General features: G+C 46.5%; 4 protein-coding genes across 5 annotated transcripts in view; all 4 read right to left on the bottom strand.

Moving 5' to 3' along the window:
- Positions 1–21,358, bottom strand: part of LOC309525831 (uncharacterized protein) — a 71,458-nt gene that overhangs the window by 6,836 nt on the left and 43,264 nt on the right. The window lies entirely within an intron of this gene.
- Positions 1–21,358, bottom strand: part of LOC309525820 (uncharacterized protein) — a 94,849-nt gene that overhangs the window by 43,177 nt on the left and 30,314 nt on the right. The gene's annotated exons all lie outside the window — the stretch shown is intronic.
- Positions 1–21,358, bottom strand: part of LOC309527593 (uncharacterized protein) — a gene marked incomplete at its 3' end in the record, with an annotated part of 48,133 nt that overhangs the window by 23,721 nt on the left and 3,054 nt on the right. The window lies entirely within an intron of this gene.
- On the bottom strand, positions 8,676–19,184 carry LOC309526256 (uncharacterized protein; the record flags this gene model as incomplete). The annotated part of the gene is made up of 3 exons (XM_082212168.1): positions 18,825–19,184; positions 10,565–12,327; positions 8,676–8,687 (listed from the first exon to the last, which is right to left on the bottom strand). The coding sequence occupies exons 1-3, from the start codon at positions 18,949–18,951 to the stop codon at positions 8,676–8,678; spliced, it is 1,902 nt and encodes a 633-aa protein (XP_082068294.1). The 5' UTR covers positions 18,952–19,184.

The following is a 21,358-nucleotide window of genomic DNA, read 5'->3' as shown; positions in this document are numbered from 1 at the left end:
AAAAATCATCTGCCATCGTTAGCAAAAACCTGGCCCCACCCAGACTCTCACACTTCATGGGCCCTGTAAGGTCTGTGTGAACCAACTCAAAAGGTTTTGTGGTTACCCTCTTTACCCCGGGAAACCTGCACCTTTGAACCTTGCTGCATGCCCTGCACACTAAGGATCCCTCACATGGTGTGATTTTACAAACTTTGGTGCAGCCTGGCAGCCTCTTAACATCTTCCAGACAAGCATGAGACATTCTCTTGTGCCATAAGTGAACACATGAATCATGGCTGGGAACACTAGCACACTGCGCCTGTGCTTTTCCTGCATTCCCACCACCCTCCAGAGGAGTTTCCAGAACAAAGAGATTGTTCTTGCATTCCACGTTGACGAGATGTCTCCCCCCTCTGAAAATGGAACAGGTATCATTTTCAAAACAAATTTTGTACCCCTGCTTCACCAGAGCAGGTATCGATAACAGGCAACACTTCATCCCTGGTACAATGAAGCACTCCAGCTCCGCCTGCAAAACAGAAACATATACATTTGCGGCATTAGAGACTTTTCGTTTTGTGCCGTCAGCTAAAGTCACAGCAGTTCCAGGTAAAACAGCCCTGCAATTCCGCAGCTCCCCAGCAGATGGCGTTCCAATGAGGTGATGACTGGCACCAGAATCCAGCACCCACTTCACAGCTGTGTCCCTGTTGGCATTGTTCTGTAGCGTTGCCATGCCAACAAACGTCCCGCTGCAGCTCCTGTCCTTGGCAGCGTCCGAAACCACAACTTCTCCCGTTGCTCCGAAGACTGGACTTATCTCATAGTTCCCAGACAACTGCAGCAGATGGCTAACCTTGACGCATCTAGCAGTGTCTTGTTTCCCAGGCTTCGACTTTCGACACAAACAACTCTTGGCAGCCTTTGGAAAAAGAGGCTTGTCTGTGCTTTTACTCCGCACCGCCCCCCCACTGCTCCCAGGGCTCCCAGGACGCTTTCCTGCACCCCCAGTGGTGGGTAAAGGGCCCCCAGCAGCTTGCCTCTCTCCAAGCTCCTCACGCAGACACGTTGCATCACCCACGCAGCTTTTAGACTCTGCAAAACTGGCAGCAACAGCAGCAGTGGTGATAGTCCCTTCGCCCCCCTCAGGGGTCCCACAGCCTTTCCCAGCTGTGCACTGGCTTCCACGAAGGTGGTTAGTGCCCTCTGGCCTTCCCTGTTCTGATGCAGCCATTTCCCGGCCCTTGCTTCCGCCCACAGCTTCACACACTTCCTGTAGAGCTAGCCAAGCGACCCCCGGCCTTCTTGCATTCAGAACTATGGGCCTCAAATCAGCACATACATTATCAGCCAGAAACGCCAGAACACGCTCCTCAGCTTCACGTTGGCTTGTAAAAGCTGACGCAGCTGACGCAGACATCGGTTTCACCAATTCCCAGAGATTGGCTCCAACTAGAGACAACTCTGCTAAATAACTCCACTCCAACCACATTTGGATTGTTAACTTTTCACATGGCAGCTTAAGCTCAAAGCCATGTTCCTGAGACTGAGCCATCTCCTCCCCCGGGGTAAGCTTACTCACGACAGCAACAGCTTCCTCCGGCTCCCGGCAGATCGGCTCAGGCAGACCGCTTCTTCTCCCAGCGAGCTCCTTCCAGCTTCAGCTGGCTCCAGCAACCTTTTCCTGCTGGCTCCCCCACATGTGGGACGTTCCTGCAAAGCTTCAAAGCGTTTGCAACCACCCATAACCTATGGCTGCGAAGAGGCAAAGTTGCCACGAGTGCCAAGAACAACAATCCACGGAGTCCAGCACGCTTCCCTTTGCAGCTCTTGCACACTGTCCGTGCTCATGCAAAAGTCCTTCCGGCCCCAGCCTCTTGCCGTTAGCAGAGAAAACACAGCGGTGAAGCAATGCAGCATGTGGGTAATAAATCAGACACAAAGGCGTTCCTTATCTTCTTGGCCTTTAATCATGAAGTTTAACAGCTTAACTTCAAACCCGGTGAAAGCTCACCCATCTTTCATCCTCTCTCCGCGAGAGCGAAACCAGACAGAAACACTCGGCATCAAACCACTCCCCGTATGTGTTTCTAACCACGCCTCAGGGAAGAGACGTCACCAGAACTCCTTAACTCTGTGAGTTCTGAAACCAATAACACTCTTTTCCCTCCTCCACAAAGCTGCTCCTCTTCCAGAAGGTGGATCAGGCCCCTCCCTTCCTGCCTCTCTAGGAAGCGGAGCTCACTGACCCGGGGGGGAGGAATGAGTGGCCCCTCCCTCCCAGGACAGACAAATTCTCCTCCTTCCAAACCAGCTCCGTTTTCCTGATTCTCTCCTGAGAAGGTCCCGGGTTCGATCCCCGGAGGCGGCAGGGAAGGAGACCCCCCCCAACCGGGAAAAAACCCTCCGGGGCAGGAAGGTGATATCCCCCCTCCCTTTTAATCCCTTTCCGGGGGGGGTCCGGTCAGTCTCACCACCATTTCCCGACGGGGGGGGAGGCAGGGCCGGGGCGCAGGGGGTCCCTGTTACAACAGCCCCGCAAAGTAGACCGGAGTTGCTGCGCCCTTTTGTGACCCGGAGCAGTAACTTAGGACCACCCTAAATGGGCTTATCCCTTGCCATTATATGTATATATGTATCCACTGATTTTGTGTGAGCTGCTCGCAGGACAGCTTTGGTTCAAAGGCAAGATTGAAATGCAAAGGTTTTCCCCATTCGTAGCAAAGAGCTCTTCCGCCGCCCCTCCTCTCCAGATCCAGGGCTCCCCCCTTCCTCTCCCCCTTTGAAGACAGAGCCAGAGCATCATCCCCTCTCATGGGAGTCTCTTCCCCTGCCAAAAAGCTCTTGCTGGCAAAGGTTTAGTCAGAATCGCCTTTCTTGCAGTGAGGCCATGGGTTCGAGTCCTACCCTACAGCCTAGAATAATCTTTCTTTGTTGCTGCATCACCCTGCGGACTCAGGTTAAGCTAGTGGTCCACCAAGACCCCTGGATCCTTCTCACATGTACTGCTAGTCAGCCAGGTGTCCCCCACCCTCTATTTGTGCAGGTGGGTCTTCCTGCCTAAGTGCAGGACCTGACATTTGTCCCTGTTGAAGTTCATTTTGTTACTCATTCTGTTATGCAAGGACGTGACCCAGCGGAGCTGCTATTCCTGTTACAGGAAATCTCAGGGGAGCATCAATAGCGCAAGTTGCACTCCTCCCGAGTGGTGGATCTATGGCTGGGCAGGATCTGTCCCGCCTCAGACTGCAGGGGAGGCAGCTGGCAGGATGGACTGCTCCCCAGTGCCCTCCTTCTCCCAAGGGAGGAGGGTCCTGGCTGGACATCTCCTCCCCCCTGACTTGGTCTGCTTCCCCAAGTGGTGGAATCAATGTGATGTGTCCCAGGAAAGAGGGTCTTCCTTGCAGGCTGAAGTGGTGCAGTCCAGATACAGGCTAAACCCCAGGGGGTGTGGAGGAGGCAGAGACTTTGGGCCTCTCCCTCCCTCCCCCACCCCTTTGAGAGCACACCAGGCCTCACTTGTGAAGGATGGGTTCAGCCATTCCTGGAAAGAGCCCTGAAAACTGGCCACACCAGGTCCACATGCCCCTATGACCTTCAAAGGAAGCTTCCTCTTGGCTGCCTCAATGCTCAGAGGTGGCTCCTGCCTCCAGGCAGCTTGTGGATTTGTAGAAAGTTGACCCTTAAGTCTGGGACCTGCACACTATAGACATCCACAGGATTTCTCCCCTAGGTGTGTTATCTTGGGGATAATGTGATAGGAGCTTCCAGTGAAGCATTTAACACACACTTAGGCCACCTCCCCATTGCATTGAGGTCTCTCTGGCACTGCCCACTCTCTGCTCTGCCACCTTCCCCCTTCATGCAAGATTCACAGCTAGGAGGCCAGTCCTTCCTGTCTGGCCGGATTGGAAGGTGAGTGAAGGGAAGCCTTTGTTGGAAAACGCTCTGGCCTACCTGCAGCGCCCCTTCCGGATCTCCCTCCGAGCGTCCTCCGGTGAGCATAGCTCTGGAAAAGGCATCCCCTTCTCCAGCAACATAAACCATCTTGATTTGTGCACACTAGCCTTCTGGCTTAACACAGCAGAAGAAAGAAGCATCGTAGTTCTAAACTACTATTTATTTACATAACATTTACATACATATGCATAATGGCATCCATTCTCATCAGCTCCAACAACAAAACAGAACGACATAAAAGTGAAAGTAGTTTCACAGTCTCACACTCACACCGGAAGGGAGATAAGACAGTCTTCCTTTCTCACACTCCACTCAGACAGGCGTGTGAAATATATCAAACATAAAATCAGCATTGGGGAGCCTGAAATCCTAACAGCCTTTGTTCTTTCTCTATACATGTACTACATTGTTTTATGTTGTGGCAATCCTTCACTCAAGAAAAATAATTCCTAATGTAAAATAATTATTAATGGATGGTAATTAGTAATGGAAAGCTGGAAGTCAGCCCTTGTTGTTGTGGTTTAGTCGTTTAGTTGTGTCCACCTCTTCGTGACCCCCTGGACCAGAGCACGCCAGGCACTCCCGTCTTCCACTGCCTCCCGCAGTTTAGTCAAACTCATGCTGGTAGCTTCGAGAACATTGTCCAATTATGGTGCTGGAGTTTCCTCCAGCACCATAATTCAAAAGCATCAATTCTTCAGCAATCAACCTTCTTTACAGTCCACCTCTCACTTCCATACATCACTACTGGGAAAAGGCAAAATGCCAATGAAAGATGGGAGAGTCGATGGCACAGCAAGAATCAAGTTCTCGGAGTGGGGTTGGGGTGGGGAATACAGGAAATAATAGATTACAACAGGAAGGGAAACACCAACCTTAAAATATATTCCACACAGAAAGTTCCAAGATATAAACCCCTCTGGCAAATGGAAAGAGATGGAATAGCTAAATACGAAGCAAGTCGCTACATCAGTGGCTGCCAAGATAAAGTGGCTGCCAAGATTAATAAAAAATACATTGGGTATACAATATTTGGGACGCGGGTGGCACTGTGGGTAAAAGCCTCAGCGCCTAGGGCTTGCCGATTGAAAGGTCGGCGGTTCGAATCCCCGCAGCGGGGTGCGCTCCCGTTGCTCGGTCCCAGCGCCTGCCAACCTAGCAGTTCGAAAGCACCTTCGAGTGCAAGTAGATAAATAGGGACCACTTACTAGCGGGAAGGTAAACGGCGTTTCCGTGTGCGGCTCTGGCTCGCCAGAGCAGCGATGTCACGCTGGCCACGTGACCCAGAAGTGTCTCCAGACAGCGCTGGCCCGTGGCCTCTTAAGTGAGATGGGCGCACAACCCCAGAGTCTGTCAAGGCTGGCCCGTACGGGCAGGGGTACCTTTACCTTTACCTATACAATATTCAATAATATACATATTCAATAATATTCAATAATAACATATGTACAATTCTATATACAGTGGTGCCTCGCAAGACGAAAAGAATCTGTTCCGCGAGTCTCTTCGTCTTGCGGTTTTTTCGTCTTGCGAAGCAAGCCCATTGACGGCTTAGCGGATTAGCGCTATTAGCGACTTAGCAGCTTTTAGTGGCTTAGCGGATAAGCAGCTTAGCGGCTTAGAAAAAGGGGGGAGGAAAAAAACCCCGCAGGAACTCGCAATACATTTTCGTCTTGCAAAGCAAGCCCATAGGAAATTCGTCTAGCGAGTTTTCCGTCTTGCGAGGCATTCATCTTGCGGGGCACCACTGTACCTTAACGCTCCTCCCTCCACAAGGTTTATTTAACTTTAAACATTTTAATTGCCCCAAATTGTTCAAACCTACCCAAATAATTCAGTGTCTTCTCAAACCAATCCTCCTCTTTCTCACTGAGCTTAAGCCCTTTCAGTCTATGTATAAGATGAATGAATGAATAGACTTTATTTGTGTAGCCAACAGGCCATAGCATCAAAATGTACAAGATGCTTTTCGTCTTTTTGTGTCTTTGTTGTTCCATCAATGGGAGTTATGGTGCTGTTCCTATAATGCTAATCCCACCAACCCTGCTCCCAAACTACCACCACAACTCCTAACACCAACATTTCCAACTCTCTCCACCAAGGCCCCAAAATCAGCTGGCTCTCAGCCCATCATCACTCACCCCAGCACTCCAGATTCTCCCCCTCCCTATCTAACATTATATCTGCTATTATACTTGTGAGACATGACCTTCATTTCTTTAAAGACCTGTCTATACAACTTTATATACAAATACCAGAACTTCGCATGCACTCCATGCATTTAAGACTGCTTTCCCATTATCTGAGTTCATTGATGGGAAGGAAAGTGAACTCTGAGAGAAATACGTCAAACACTCCATACATCTAAATGTTTTCTTCTCCCCTTTGAGAATCTGTAGAGGTTTCTTAAGCATCCCATTCTAACTGATGCACCGCTCTGGGACTTCCAGGTTGTCGCATCAGAGTTCAGTCGCCTGCCATGCACCCTCCGCAGCAGATCAGGTCCTGTGGTAAACTGGTCCCCAACCATTAGCCCCTCCCTCACCTGTCTTTGCTCTTCGGCCAGACCAGGTTTCTGGAGCAAGGCTGGATGTTACGGCAAAATCTGGGTGCGAGGCTGCTCTGCCACCCAGCTCGTCGGACTAAGTCCGCGGGTCCCTGCGGAGGAAAAGGAGCTCAGCCGGAGACAGGAGCAAGCTGCAGAATATCCAAGTTTATTGCGCAACAGGTTCAAGGCGAGATTGAACAGCGAGAAAGGGGTGACATGAACTTTTGAAACTTCCCTCTATGTCCCAGAATACAGTGCAAAATACATCCCAGTTACATCATGAATACATTAAGAAGAGGTTGGGTTACACAGGTTACATCATGAATACATTAAGAAGAGGTTGGGTTACATGGATTAACATATGGAGGAGGGAGGGGGGATATGCAGAGCTGGAGATATGCGCAGATAAGCACATCCTGAGTACCAGTGATGAGAAGACAATGATCCATGTACTGGCATTGCCCGGAGGAGATTTGGCAGAGTGATTTGACAGGATTAGGGTCTTGACACCTTGCTTGAGGGATGATGGAGGACAGAGGAGGTGTCATGGGGTCCTAGAGAAATTGAGCAAATTGGCACGTTGAGTTTCTATGAATTTTATAGATTTTAGTCTCTTTTGACATTGACAATTGGGAATAAATGGATATATTGTAGCGAAGAAGGTAAAGAAGACATGCCCCCCCTTCCGTATCACTGGCAGACCCTTTTACCTTTTCAGAAACAGGACGAAACAGAACTGGTAAGGCTGCCACCACTCCCTTGTCCCAGGGTTACCTTAAGCCACAGCTCAAGGGAGACGGCTGTGCTTCTTTGTTACTGGTTAACTCCAAACTACAAGTTGCTTCCACAAGCTTGCAGGCAGAAATTCTTTAGTAAGGCGCAACCAAGAAGCTAGGCATTGGATTTAGCTATTTCCCCGGATAGGCACACACAAGACAAGAGAAAGTTTCTTGCTTAAAATTTATTTTAAAACATAAAGAACATGCTAAAAAGCAGGCACATATTTTGGTAGATTACAAGTAAAGAGAAAATAAAAACGTTGCAAAATATAGCTAGCTAATACTCACTTCTACACTCTAAGGCAAAGATAGGATAGTTCAGTGTCCTTCAGAGATCCGCATTCAGAGGTCTTAGAAAATCTTCATCACAAAAGAACGGCTGCTTAGGTGGAACATCAGCAGCAGGGCGATTTTGCGGATTGCAGAGCACACCTTCCCAGCCATTCTCAAGATCTTTTATCCCTAATTTGCACATGGAATCAGATCCCCCAGGCCCAATCACCACTCTTGGTTACATTTGAATTCTCCAATAACCAGCTTGTGGGCTAATAATTTTAACTTCTGACAGCTGGGCCAATTAAGGCTCCAGAGCCTACATCAAAGATGTTTCCTCCCTTTCTTGGAGCTTATGCAGATGCACCTCCTTTGGGCAATTAACAGGGAGATAACATCACTGGCTGGATATACATAACTTCCCTCGCAGGTGTCAACCCTTCACATTATCCAGAGAATTCCTCTCCCATAGTAAACCTTTCACGCCCTTGGAGCCAACGGGTCTACGGGTTAAAGCAACAGGACCTAGTTCCCATAATTCTTGCTGGTTTCCCACAAGGCCTCACTCTCCGCTTGACCAAAGTACTAACTTTACTACAGGTGCCATGGGGGTGGGAGAGAGTGTGTGGGTATAGCCCCCCCCATAAGGCTCTGGGGTTACTGGAACATCGGAGCACCCTGCCTAAAGTGGAAAGCTATAAAAATGTTGGGTGTTAACAAGAACTTGACTATGGGCCAGTCGAGGAAGACACCCTCAACCAAAGTAGAGAAGGAGAAACAAGAGGAGAAAGAAAGAAAAAAATGACTTGATGGAGATTCTTGCTTTCAGAGTGAAATCAGCTTATGCAAAAGCAAATAAACTACCAGGAGTTTGATTGATTTTATGAAACTCAAGATCAAGAACTCCAAACACACTACCAGAAAAACTGATTACAATGCTCAAAATTGCTGAAGAAAAGAACCAGCTATAAGTTTCTGGCTGATGCGCTCAAGAAGAATTCAATTCCCTTTAGTTGAGAATTCCTGGAAGGGAACTTTTTTATGTACATAGGGAAGAAACAAAGATGGCAAGGGCCAATAAAAACAGAGGCATTCTAGAGGAAATATATTTTTAAAAAGAGCTGGGAGATGCATCAGTAGAAGAGCTGGAGGAGGGAGATAGCTGATAAGGGGAAAGGGGACTTAAAACTGTTTAAAGGATTCAATGTTGGATTTAAAATTGTTTTCTTTGAATGTGAATGGTTTGAACAACAAAACCAAATGAAATAAAATTACACATATTTTCACAAGGAAACAACAACAAAAATGATTATTGGTAAATAAAGGACTAGGACAGGAATTCATATAAAACAAAGAAAAGAGGGGTGGTACTATATATGAATTCCAAACTGGACTCTAAACAGATCTTTAGAGGTGAAGAATTATTGCAGTGAAAGTGATGGTGAAGGAGAAAAAAATATTATTGGTAGGAGCTGACGCACCTAATGAGGAAAAAGAAAGATTTCTTCCAACTATTGGATGAAAGTATGTCTGAGGTTTATGTTGGAAATATAATTATTATGGGCGATTTTAATGGAGTAGTATCACTGGACTAAGACAGAACACTGCAGAAAGGTATCTCAAAAGAAGGCAAAATACCAAATACTTTTCTTGTAATTAATTATGTAATTAGGAAGAATTTATAAAGAGCTTGGGAAATGTATAAGGATTTGTTGGAAAAGAAAACATCTTTGTGGCTTTCAGCCAACCAGATGAATTATAACTAGGGAGAAAATTACTTTACTTAGGGTGATGGTCCTGCAGAAACCATTTCTTTTAGGGATAACTGGGTTAAATGTTCCATGAAGACAGATGAACGACAGCAGCAAAAGTACTTTATGCACAAAAATGGCAAAATCAAGAGATAGCTACACTTGATCAAGAGAGCGGCAGTTAAAAGTGATGGAATATGTCAAATTGGCAAATTTAACTATGAAAATAAGAGATCAAGACAGACATTAAGGAGGAGTAGAAACCTTTTGTTGAATATTTAAAGAATTTTTGTAAACATGTACAAACACAAGTAGGAGCTGAATGGAAAACAACAGTTCAAAACTTGCTGGAGAAGAGTGTGGAAAAGGTAAGGTGTAAATATCTGAAATATGCAGCAATTTAAAAATTCTATGGGGAAACCATGGAGAGGAAGTCAAGTATGAAATAAATGTGTATCTGGAAAGTATGTAGCAATTTGTAAATAAATTCCATATAAAAACAAATTGCATATAAAATTATATACATATAAGGTAATAGAAGAACTTCCCACACTCCTTCCATTCAAATCATTTCTGCTTTTTCAGTTTGTTGGTAGATTGTTGGGTTTCAACTCTTAAAGCTTCTCCTCCTTGTGAGTCCATTGAGGTTTTGTAAGAACATCAGGATTGAAGAGCTATCTACACTCCATATAAGTAAGTGGTTTTCGCTCTGTGAGTTCAATGGTGTTTGCTAAGGTGTCCACTTCTATTGAAGCTCTTTCCAAACTCCATGCATTTAAATGGTTTCTCCCCTGTGTGAGTCCGTTGATGCTTTCTAAGCGTTCGACTCTCAGTGAAGCTCTTTCCACACTCCATGCATTTAAATGGTTTCTCACCTGTGAGTGCGTTGATGAATTCTAAGGTTTCCACTAGTAGTGAAGCTCTTTCCACATTCCATGCATTTAAATGGTTTCTCCCCTGTGTGACTCCGTTGATGAATTCTAAGGTGTCCACTCTGACTGAAGCTTTCCACACTACATGCATTTAGAATCATAGAATCATAGAATTGGAAGAGAACACAAGGGCCATCGAGTCCAACCCCCTGCCAAGCAGGAAACACCATCAGAGCACTCCTGACATATGGTTGTCAAGCCTCTGCTTAAAGACCTCCAAAGAAGGAGACTCCACCACACTCCTTGGCAGCAAATTCCACTGTCAAACAGCTCTTACTGTCAGGAAGTTCTTCCTAATGTTTAGGTGGAATCTTCTTTCTTGTAGTTTGGATCCATTGCTCCGTGTCCGCTTCTCTGGAGCAGCAGAAATGGTATCTCCCCTGTGTGACTCCGCTGATGAATTCTAAGGTGTCCACTCCCACTGAAGCTCTTTCCACACTCCATGCATTTAAATGGTTTCTCCCCTGTGTGACTCCGTTGATGAATTCTAAGGTCTCCACTCTGACTGAAGCTCTTCCCACACTCCATGCATTTAAATGGTTTCTCCCCAGTGTGACTCCGTTGATGAATTCTAAGGTGTCCACTCTGACTGAAGCTCTTTCCACACTCCATGCATTCAAATGGTTTGTCCCCCGTGTGACTCCGTTGATGAATTCTAAGATTTCCACTCTCAGTGAAGCTCTTTCCACACTCCATGCATTTAAATGATTTCTCCCCTGTGTGACTCCGTTGATGAATTCTAAGGTCTCCACTCCGACTGAAGCTCTTTCCACACTCCATGCATTTAAATGGTTTCTCCCCTGTGTGACACCATTGATGAATTCTAAGGTTTCCACTCTGACTGAAGCTCTTTCCACATTCCATGCACTTAAATGGTTTCTCCCCTGTGTGACTCCGTTGATGAATTCTAAGGTGTCCACTCCCACTGAAGCTCTTTCCACACTCCATGCATTTAAATGGTTTCTCCCCCGTGTGACTCCGTTGATGAATTCTAAGGTGTCCACTTTCAGTGAAGCTCTTTCCACACTCCATGCATTTAAATGGTTTCTCCCCCGTGTGACTCCGTTGATGAATTCTAAGGTGTCCACTCCCACTGAAGCTCTTTCCACACTCCATGCATTTAAATGGTTTCTCCCCCGTGTGACTCCGTTGATGAATTCTAAGGTGTCCACTTTCAGTGAAGCTCTTTCCACACTCCATGCATTTAAATGGTTTCTCCCCCGTGTGAGTCCGTTGATGAATTCTAAGTTTTCCATTCTCAGTGAAGCTCTTTCCACATTCCATGCATTCAAATGGTTTCTCCCCCGTGTGAGTCCGTTGATGAATTCTAAGGTATCCACTCTGACTGAAGCTCTTTCCACACTCCATGCATTTAAATGATTTCTCCCCTGTGTGACTCCGTTGATGAATTCTAAGATTTCCACTCTCAGTAAAGCTCTTTCCACACTCCATGCATTTAAATGGTTTCTCCCCCGTGTGAGTCCGTTGATGAATTCTAAGGTGTCCACTCTGACTGAAGCTCTTTCCACACTCCATGCATTCAAATGGTTTCTCCCCTGTGTGACTCCGTTGATGAATTCTAAGCTGTCCACTCTGACTGAAGCTCTTTCCACACTCCATGCATTTAAATGGTTTCTCCCCCGTGTGAGTCCGTTGATGAATTCTAAGTTTTCCATTCTCAGTGAAGCTCTTTCCACATTCCATGCATTTAAATGGTTTCTCCCCAGTGTGACTCCGTTGATGAATTCTAAGGTCTCCACTCTGACTGAAGCTCTTTCCACACTCCATGCATTTAAATGGTTTCTCCCCCGTGTGACTCCGTTGATGAATTCTAAGGTGTCCACTCTGACTGAAGCTCTTTCCACACTCCATGCATTTAAATGGTTTCTCCCCTGTGTGAGTCCATTGATGTTTTTCAAGTGTTCCACTGTCAGTGAAACTCCTTCCACACTCCATACTTTCAAATTGTTTCTCCTCTCTCTTTTCACATTCCATGAATTTATATGGTTTCTTTGTTATTCCCTTTGGACATGGCCCTCCAGAATTTTCACTGCCTTCTCCATTGTCTTCTTTCAACAGGGAGGAGCGGGGGGAAAGGAAACCTAGGAAGAGAACAAAGGAATATTACACACATCAATTAGCACCTGCTCTTATTTTGACATCTCGTACATTCTTTCCTGTCCTCCATGTGAAATTTTTCGGAAAGACAGATGAAATAATGTTAAATAATGGTAATGCATCATCAGCCTTTCCTAACCTTTAATTAAGCATTAATGAAGCAGCATTATCTTAGAATACAGTTTAACTGTGGGCTTTACGTTTGATAAAAAATGGTTTATCACAGGAACGGGAGCTGCTCTATATTCCATGAACCTGGCCAATATTCCTCAGGGTCCTAAGTTCATTATGAAGTTCTTCATCTGCTGCACTATAATCCTCCACCCCTTGGGCCACATTTTGTCCCCTTCGACCTCTAGATGTTTATTAATCACCTGCAGAGTCCCTTTGGCCTCAGGAGGTCCATACTGACCATTTTGGGAGACCCATATATAAATCTAGTGACAAGGCTTGGTGCTTGTGGCCGGTTGAAGGAGTGCTCAGTGGGACAATGTTCTTGGGGTTGGACCTCCATCTCTCAGCCTTGCATTCTTGAATGGAGAGAGCTGGAGATGCAGAAGGAAAGCAGCTGAAGCCTGACTGCTGGGAAGGCCAGATTGAGACACCCTCCCCAATTCTGATTTATAATAATTATATGCCACCGGGTCTCGCACCCGCCTCCTGACACTGGCTTATCTTAGCGGAGATTCCCTGTCCAGGCCTCTCTCACTGTTCTTCCTCCTTTGCCCTGGGTGGCCAAGGGCTTCCGGATATTCTAGCTCTGCTCCAACTGGGAATTATTTATTAAATTGTTATACCTCTCTTCATCTGAATATCACAAGATAAAAATATGTGTTACACTGAAAAAGGTGAGTATTAAAGGTGAATAACACTGGCCAGAGTGGTGCATGCTCTGGTTATCTCCCGCTTGGACTACTGCAATGCGCTCTACGTGGGGCTACCTTTGAAGGTGACTCGGAAACTACAATTAATCCAGAATGCGGCAGCTAGACTGGTGACTGGCAGCGGCCGCCAATACCATATAACTTGAAAGACCTACATTGGCTCCCAGTACGTTTCCGAGCACAATTCAAAGTGTTGGTGCTGACCTTTAAAGCCCTAAACGGCCTCGGTCCAGTATACCTGAAGGAGCGTCTCCACCCCCATCATTCTGCCCGGACGCTGAGGTCCAGCGCCAAGGGCCTTCTGGCGGTTCCCTCATTGCGAGAAGCAAAGCTACAGGGAACCAGGCAGAGGGCCTTCTCGGTAGTGGCGCCCGCCCTGTGGAACGCCCTTCCAGCAGATGTCAAAGCGATAAACAACTACCTGACATTCAGAAGACATCTTAAGGCAGCCCTGTTCAGGGAAGTTTTTAACGTGTGATATTTTACTGTATTTTTGGTTTCTATGGAAGCCACCCAGAGTGGCTGGGGAGGCCCAGCCAGATGGGCGGGGTATAAATAGTAAATTATAATTATAATTATTATTATTATGATTGTTGGAAAGAAAAGAAAGAAGAAGGAAACCCGTGGTGTGTCCTCCTGAATGTAATATAATAATAATAATAATAATAATAATAATAATAATAATAATAATAAGTAAAGAAGAAACCAATCTTCAAATCAGTTTCATATTCCCTGGCTGTATTTCTCAGCCATGATTGTGACTCAGAATCTTAGCCACACTTTATTCTAGAATATCAAGGAGACTGAGGAGACAAAGGGAGGTCAGAACCCTTTCCTTCTTTTTTTTTCTTTTTTTTTGCTTTTTACAAACACTGACAAGGACGCACTTTTCCCCCTCCAAAAATGAAGGGGAAATGTGTGTGCGTCCTATGGGGCAAATGCAGGCTTTCGCTGAAGCCTGGAGAGTGAGAAGGGTCGCTCTCGCTCTCCAGGCGTCACGCAGATCTCCGCAAGACGTAGGAGGAACCCGCACTGGGCTCCCACGGCTTGCGGAGAGTTGCCTGTATGCTGAAGCCTGGGCATATCCCCGCTATAACACACAAGTTCTAATTAAATCCTAGTATTTACTATACCTAAACATTGAGCACCACAGACTACTACTAATAATAGTAATAATAATTTATTATTTATACCCTGCCCATCTGGCTGAGTTTCCCCAGCCACTCTGGGCGGCTCCCAATCGAGTGTTAAAAACAGTAAAGCATTAAATATTAAGAACTTCCCTAAACTGGGCTGCCTTCAGGTGTCTTTTAAAAATAAGATAGCTGCTTAATTCCTTGACATCTGATGGGAGGGCATTCCATAGGGCAAGCGCCACTACCCAGAAGGCCCTCTGTCTGGTTCCCTGTAACCTCACTTCTTGCAATGAGGGAACCGCCAGAAGGCCCTCAGCGCTGGATCTCAGTGTCCAGGTTGAACGATGGAGGTGGAGATGCTCCTTCAGGTATACAGGACTGAGGCCGTTTGGGGCTTAAAAGGTCAGCACCAACACTTTGAATTGTGCTCAGAAACGTACTCAAATATTCCTCTGCAGTAAAGGAGGCAAATGGAAGCCTTCCCATTGTCTTTGTGCTTACAAATACTGCCTTAAGGAGGGATGAACAGGGTGGGCCTGTGATCTGGATTCAGGAACTAAAGTATTTACCATCACAAAAGAATGCCCAGGCTGCCTAGGTAATGCAGTCAGTGACCATTAACAGGTATCCTTGGGGACAGGTTTTCTGCTGTAGACTGCCTCCTGTGATGTATTCCTGCTGTAGACATTCTCCTTCTGTATGATATTTGGGGGGTGGGTGGTCTTGGGTGGGCAATTTCAAAAGACTATATAAAGCCGTGCACACCTCCCTCCTGGTTGTGGTGAGGGGGGGACACTGTTGCAATAAAGATCAGGCTTACTAGCCACTTTGCTTCTCCATATACTCTGGTTGGCCTCTGTTATTTTCTCCTACCAATATGGAACCCACTTAAGGACTATATGGGCTCTTGGATACCCCATAAGGGGAAAGGAACAGGTTTTTTCTTACAACAAAGGTCGTAAGAAAATATTTTAAGATGCCTAGACAGCATCTTAAAAAGTAGAGACATCCCCTTGCCAACAAAGGTCCGTATAGTAAAAGCTATGGTTTTCCCAGTAGTGATGTATGGAAGTGAGAGCTGGACCATAAAGAAGGCAGATCGCCAAAGAATTGATGCTTTTGAATTCTGGTGCTGGAGGAGACTCTTGAGAGTCCCATGGACTGCAAGAAGATCCAACCGATCCATTGTGAAGGAGATCAGCCCTGAGCGCTCACTGGAAGGACAGATCGTGAAGCTGAGGCTCCAAGACTTTGGCCACCTCATGAGAAGAGAAGACTCCCTGGAAAAGACCCTGATGTTGGGAAAGATGGAGGGCACAAGGAGAAGGGGACGACAGAGGACGAGATGGTTGGATAGTGTCTTCGAAGCTACAGACATGGGTCTGGCCAAACTGCGGGAGGCAGTGGAGGACAGGGGTGCCTGGCTGCTCTAGTCCATGGGGTCACGAAGAGTCGGACACGACTAAACATCAAACAAGAATATGTTTGGTTGGCACGCTTATTTATGGCAGGATAAAACTAAAACACACAAGAGCTCTATGAATCAGGTTATTCAGAAAATCCTTTTTACAGTATGGGATAAATATAATAATCCGCTGGAAAGAAAATCACCTCTTTGGCTTCCACCCACAAAAGCAACAGCTTTTTTAAAAATGCAATACGGAAGAAGCAATGGGCAACTTACAGAGATCTTTTGGACTTTTCGGAAGAAGAAATAAAACTGAATAAACAGGATGAGGTGGGTGGTGTGATGGCAGATTGGTTTCAATACCATCAAATCATCTTGTTTGGACAAGATAAAGGGAGAGGTTTTTGGACTGAAAGTTCACAGTTTGAAAGAGATATTATGGTGAGGAAAGAAAAAGTGTTTCCCAAATTTCAGGTAGAAAATTGTCCAATCTGAAGAAGTGTGCATGCAAACGAAAGCTCATCCCCAGAACAAACTTAGTTGGTCTCTTAGGTACTACTGAACCATTTTTTAAAAAAACTTTCCAAAATGTATGAGATACTATTAGAATGGGAAGCAAAATAAAACTGGTAAAATCTGCAATGATACACTGGGCCAGAAATTTAGGTCATAATTAGAGCTGGGCTTGATGTTAATGTGCTAACTGTTTCCTAATATTTGAGCTGACATTATATCGCAGATCCAATGTGCATAAGGACTAGGAAATATCTGATTTTCAATATTGTGATAACTCGTCAGCTGACAGTTGCAATGTTCTCACCAGCTAAACCTCACAATATGAGCTGCTAAACGTTGCCATGTTATCAGCAGCTAAAGATTGCAATCAGGGTGGATACAATCAATGATTTTTTTTAAAAAAAATTAAAATCGGATTTTTTTATTTAAATCAGATTTTTTAAATCAGAATTTAAAAAAAAATAAAATGCTTTTAGAGGAAAAAGTCTATCTAAAGATAGTTTTATATTTAATTACATTATAGTCCAAAGGCTATTCATCAGGAAATAAGGATTTCTTTTTAATTATCTAGCATGAGGCTTTATATGGAATATTTAATTTTTTGGGTAAATGAATTCCATTAATCCATTCACAATGTCATGCTCTTCCAGAGGTTTTCGTAAGATTATTTGGGGAAGTTTTTCTAAAGAGACGATATTGTCACAGATGCTTGCTTTTGCCATTCTCAAAAGTGTGAATTTGTGTATCTGCAGAGATAACATGCCTTTTCTTCACAGGAAAAATGTTATAAAATAAACATACAGAGTTGACGGAAAACCTTAATCCCATTGTTCCAATGCAGAATTATATACACAGAATCAACCCCTTAAATGCTGAGTTCTAAGAGGTTCAATGAACAGATGGTTTGCGAGGAAGAGATCTGCACAAGTAGCTAAGTGTGAAGCAGTAAAAATGAAAGTGCAACCTTGTGAGCAGAATACTCCACACATCTTGGGGTCTTTGTGTAATAATTGTGCAACTCAGACTTGAGGCAAGCGCTGAAGGCTCTTCAGGGCTGGCAACCTCTTCCCAATCCCACTGGGTTCCAACAACCGCACTAACACTTAACTGTACAGAATAGGCACCTGGATGCCGAAGCCAATCCAAAGGGGTGGCTGGTAGTGGAGGTGGTGAAAGGCGTAAGTACTGAGTTTTTCATGTGCGCTAAAACTCAGTCTGCTTGGTTGTTGTTTTTTATATATAAAAAAAATATTTTTACCAACATGCTATAATATTGTTTTAGTTAAATAAATTGTTTAAGTTGTTACTAAGGAAATGATTATTTTTCTCTTTCCAATAAATTACAGCCGAAATGTTGTCTAAATATAGACAGTAAACTTATTAAACCTCAGAATGATTTCATAATTATCTGTCTGTGTATTTCTAATAGTGTAACCAAATCAGAAATTTTTGATTCAAATAGAATCATACTGACTAGTGATTTATTGTAAATTGTGATTGAAATCAATAATAATAATAATAATAATAATAATAATTTATACCCCGCCCATCTGGCTGGGCCTCCCCAGCCACTCTGGGCGGCTTCCGTAAAACCAAAAATACAGTAAAATCACACGTTAAAAACTTCCCGGAACAGGGCTGCCTTAAGATGTCTTCTGAATGTCAGGTAGTTGTTTATCGCTTTGACATCTGCTGGAAGGGCGTTCCACAGGGCGGGCGCCACTACCGAGAAGGCCCTCTGCCTGGTTCCCTGTAGCTTTGCTTCTCGCAATGAGGGAACCGCCAGAAGGCCCTCGGCGCTGGACCTCAGCGTCCGGGCAGAACGATGGGGGTGGAGACGCTCCTTCAGGTATACTGGACAAATCAATTTGACTTATATCAAATCCACCCTGATTGCAATCTACCACAACATCTGAACTAAGGCTGGAACTATACAGAGGCGAACAGGACAATGTCCTGGCAACTGCTGCCACTTAGGGATCTGAAACGGATAAATGACAATATTATCAATCCTCACACACTCAGTTTCATCAGCAGGCAAGCCAAGATGCATCCTAGCAGGACTTTTGGGTTTGGGCTAGGCTACCAAATGGTGGTATTCAGGATAATCCAAAGTATGGAGATGAGTCCTAGTGAATACAGATAATCTGGGACTGCCAGACTGCCAGCAGGGAGACTGGGGAATAAGATGTGATGGAAGGGGAGGGGTCTCCGTCGAGGCTCCTCCCCCTTCCTTTAACCCTTCCATGGACTCCCTCTCTCCGTTCCCCCAGCCAGGCGCCCCACGACCCCAGGGAGAATGGGGGGCCTCAGCCCCACCCCCAGCCCTGCTTGGGGTCCTCATTCCCCTTCCCGCCAAGGCCTCCGGGGGGGGGGGCAGGGCAGCTGAGCATCTCTCGGCCCCCCAGGAAAGAGAAAGGGGAGTCTGGCGGTGCTGCTGCTGCCCAGGAGATCTTGCAAGGCCAACCCTGCAGGTCTCTTCGTCCTCCCTCCCCCCTTATCCCCCCCACTATTCCCCCCCTTCTCTCCCCCTTTACCTCTTGGTCCTCCGCCTCCCTGGCTCCGGATTAGTCCGCTTTCTTTGTCTGCACTAGAAAGGGCGGGGGGGGGGGTTTCTCCACTGACGCCCCTCCTCCTTTCCCTGTCTGGCAACTTCCGGCGCATTCAGCAGCGCCACTTCCGGCTCCTTTTCCGACGCGCGTGTCCCTAGAGCTACGTCTCCAAGAGCAGCCCCTCCCTGTGTCCGGAGGGGAAGGCGACGGGGCGGCGCTGCCTCTGGCCTCCTGCTCTGGGGGCTCCATGGGGACCCGGCCCCCGCCCCCCCCAACTGGGCAAGTGGAGGCCGGGGGAGGGTCTCCTTCTGGGCCTCCTTCTGCATGCCAAGCCCTCCGCCGGGGTCCTTCTGCCTGCGGAGCAAGGGCTGCATGGCTGAGCTTCGCCCCCTGACAGCCCAGCCCAGCTCCAAACACCAGCCCCTCTTTCTTCCTCCCCCCGTTGAAAATACCACCCCCTGGATTCCCCCGGTAAAATGAGTGCAGTATTGACAGACCTTCCAACCAATAATAATAATAATAATAATAATAATAATAATAATAATAATAATAATAATTTTATTATTTATACCCCACCCATCTGGCTGGGTTTCCCCAGCCACTCTGGGCGGCTTCCAACAGAATATTAAAATACAATAACCTATTTAAACTTCCCTGAACAGGGCTGCCTTCAGATGTATTCTGAAAGTCTGGGAGTTGTTGTTCTCTTTGACATCTGGTGGGAGGGTGTTCCACAGGGCGGGTGCCACCACCGAGAAGGCCCTCTGCCTGGTTCCCTGTAGCTTTGCTTCTCGCAGGGAGGGAACCGCCAGAAGGCCCTTGGAGCTGGACCTCAGTGTCCGGGCAGAATGATGGGGGTGGAGATGCTCCTTCAGGTTTACTGGGCCGTTTAGGGCTTTCAAGGTCAGCACCAACACTTTGAATTGTGCTCAGAAACGTACTGGGATCCAATGTAGGTCTTGCGGGGAATATGAAACTCTGCCCCCTTCGTGCCCCAGAGGACTTTTTACTGGGAGGGGGGGCGCGCGGCTGAGATATCCTTTGAAAGGGGGAATTCCTGGACTGCAGAATCCATCGGTTTGCTGCTTGCACGGGAAGAGGAGCTGGATGGGGGCTGCTGAGCTGGGGAGGGACAGGCTCCGTCACCCTTTCCGTTGAGGGCTTTGAGGCTGCACTCCCCTCAAGGGAGAATTTGCAAGGAGCCCCCCCCCTCCGCCTCAGATCCCCTGCAACCCCGTGAAGGCAGCCAGGCTGAATAGTTGCTGGCGTTGGGGAAGGTGGAGGCAGCCCGGAAGCTGAATCTGAGAGCCCCTGCACCACTTCAAGGCAGATGCTTGAGGCGAGGCTTTGAGGCCTGGCGGGGGGGGGGGGGTTCACAAATAGTTTTAAGGGTTTTTGGGGTAATCCTAACTGACTGTCTTTCTTCATTTTTTGTTTTAGCTGTAGGTATAAATTCACGGCCAAAAGCCATATTGATACACAATCTTCCATCCAGAGCCTGCTTACTCAGGAGTAAGTCCTACTCTGCTCCCAGTTCAGGCAGTTCTGCTAGCAGGAGGCCAAAGGACCCAGAGTGGTTTGCAACCAGGTGGTTTCCAAATGCTGCCCTTTTTGATACGTTTCCATTTATTCTTTTGCGTGGGGACTGGCCAGATTGGAACACCCCCCCCCCCCATTCAAAAGAAAGACTTGCAAAAGATTTCAAAGGCGGAATTTCCAAAAGATGGCACTTTGTCCTGAATTTAAGACAAGTCAATCAAAAAATCATGGGCTTTTTTGGTGTTTATTTGGGGCCTTGTCTAAAAAAGAAAAAGCACTACAATTTTGGGCTTGTCCTGGTTTTTACTTTTTGAAATATGGCAACCCTAATTATTCTGGGCTCTGCTTGAACTGAAACTCTCCCTTTTAGAGCACAGCCGGTAGGGCATGAGACTCTGAATCTATGGGTCGGGGGTTTGAGCCCCACTTTGGGCAAAATATTCCTGCTTTGCAGGGGGCTGGACTAGATGACCCTCGTGGTCCCTTCCAACTCTGCAATTCTAGGATTCTACCATGTGTAGAGGAAAGATCGCCCTCTTGTGGGCAGTGGAGGAATGATGTAATGTTGGTTGGTGGGAACTGTTCTTGAGTCTTGCCTTGTCACTCACATGCAACAGCACAACAGTCCTGTGAAAGGAAGGGGGGAGCATTTCTGCAGGCTGATGTCCATCCATCCAGCTGCCCAGGCCCCAGCACCTCCCCCTAAGAGTGAAGGGTCCCAGTCTGGAAATCCCCCCCCCTTCCTGCTGGAGATGAGGCAGTGAGGGATTCCCTTGCTCTGGAATTCCCTTGCCAGCAGGGAGACTTCAAAAGCCCCCCCCCCCATGCCTCATTTACTGGGGAGACTTTTCATCTTGTAGTTTGGTCATTTCAAATCCAGTTTTTCTCTCTTTTAATACCGTTGTTGGTTTCCTTTGATACGGACCACGGACTTAGTCCGATGAGCTGGGTGGCAGAGTAACCCCGCACCCAGAATTTTT

This window comes from Podarcis vaucheri (genome assembly GCF_965113315.1).
Source record: "Podarcis vaucheri genome assembly, chromosome: 2".
Classification (NCBI taxonomy): domain Eukaryota; kingdom Metazoa; phylum Chordata; class Lepidosauria; order Squamata; family Lacertidae; genus Podarcis; species Podarcis vaucheri.
Note: the sequence above shows the minus strand (reverse complement) of the source record. Positions and strands in the feature narration are given on the sequence as shown.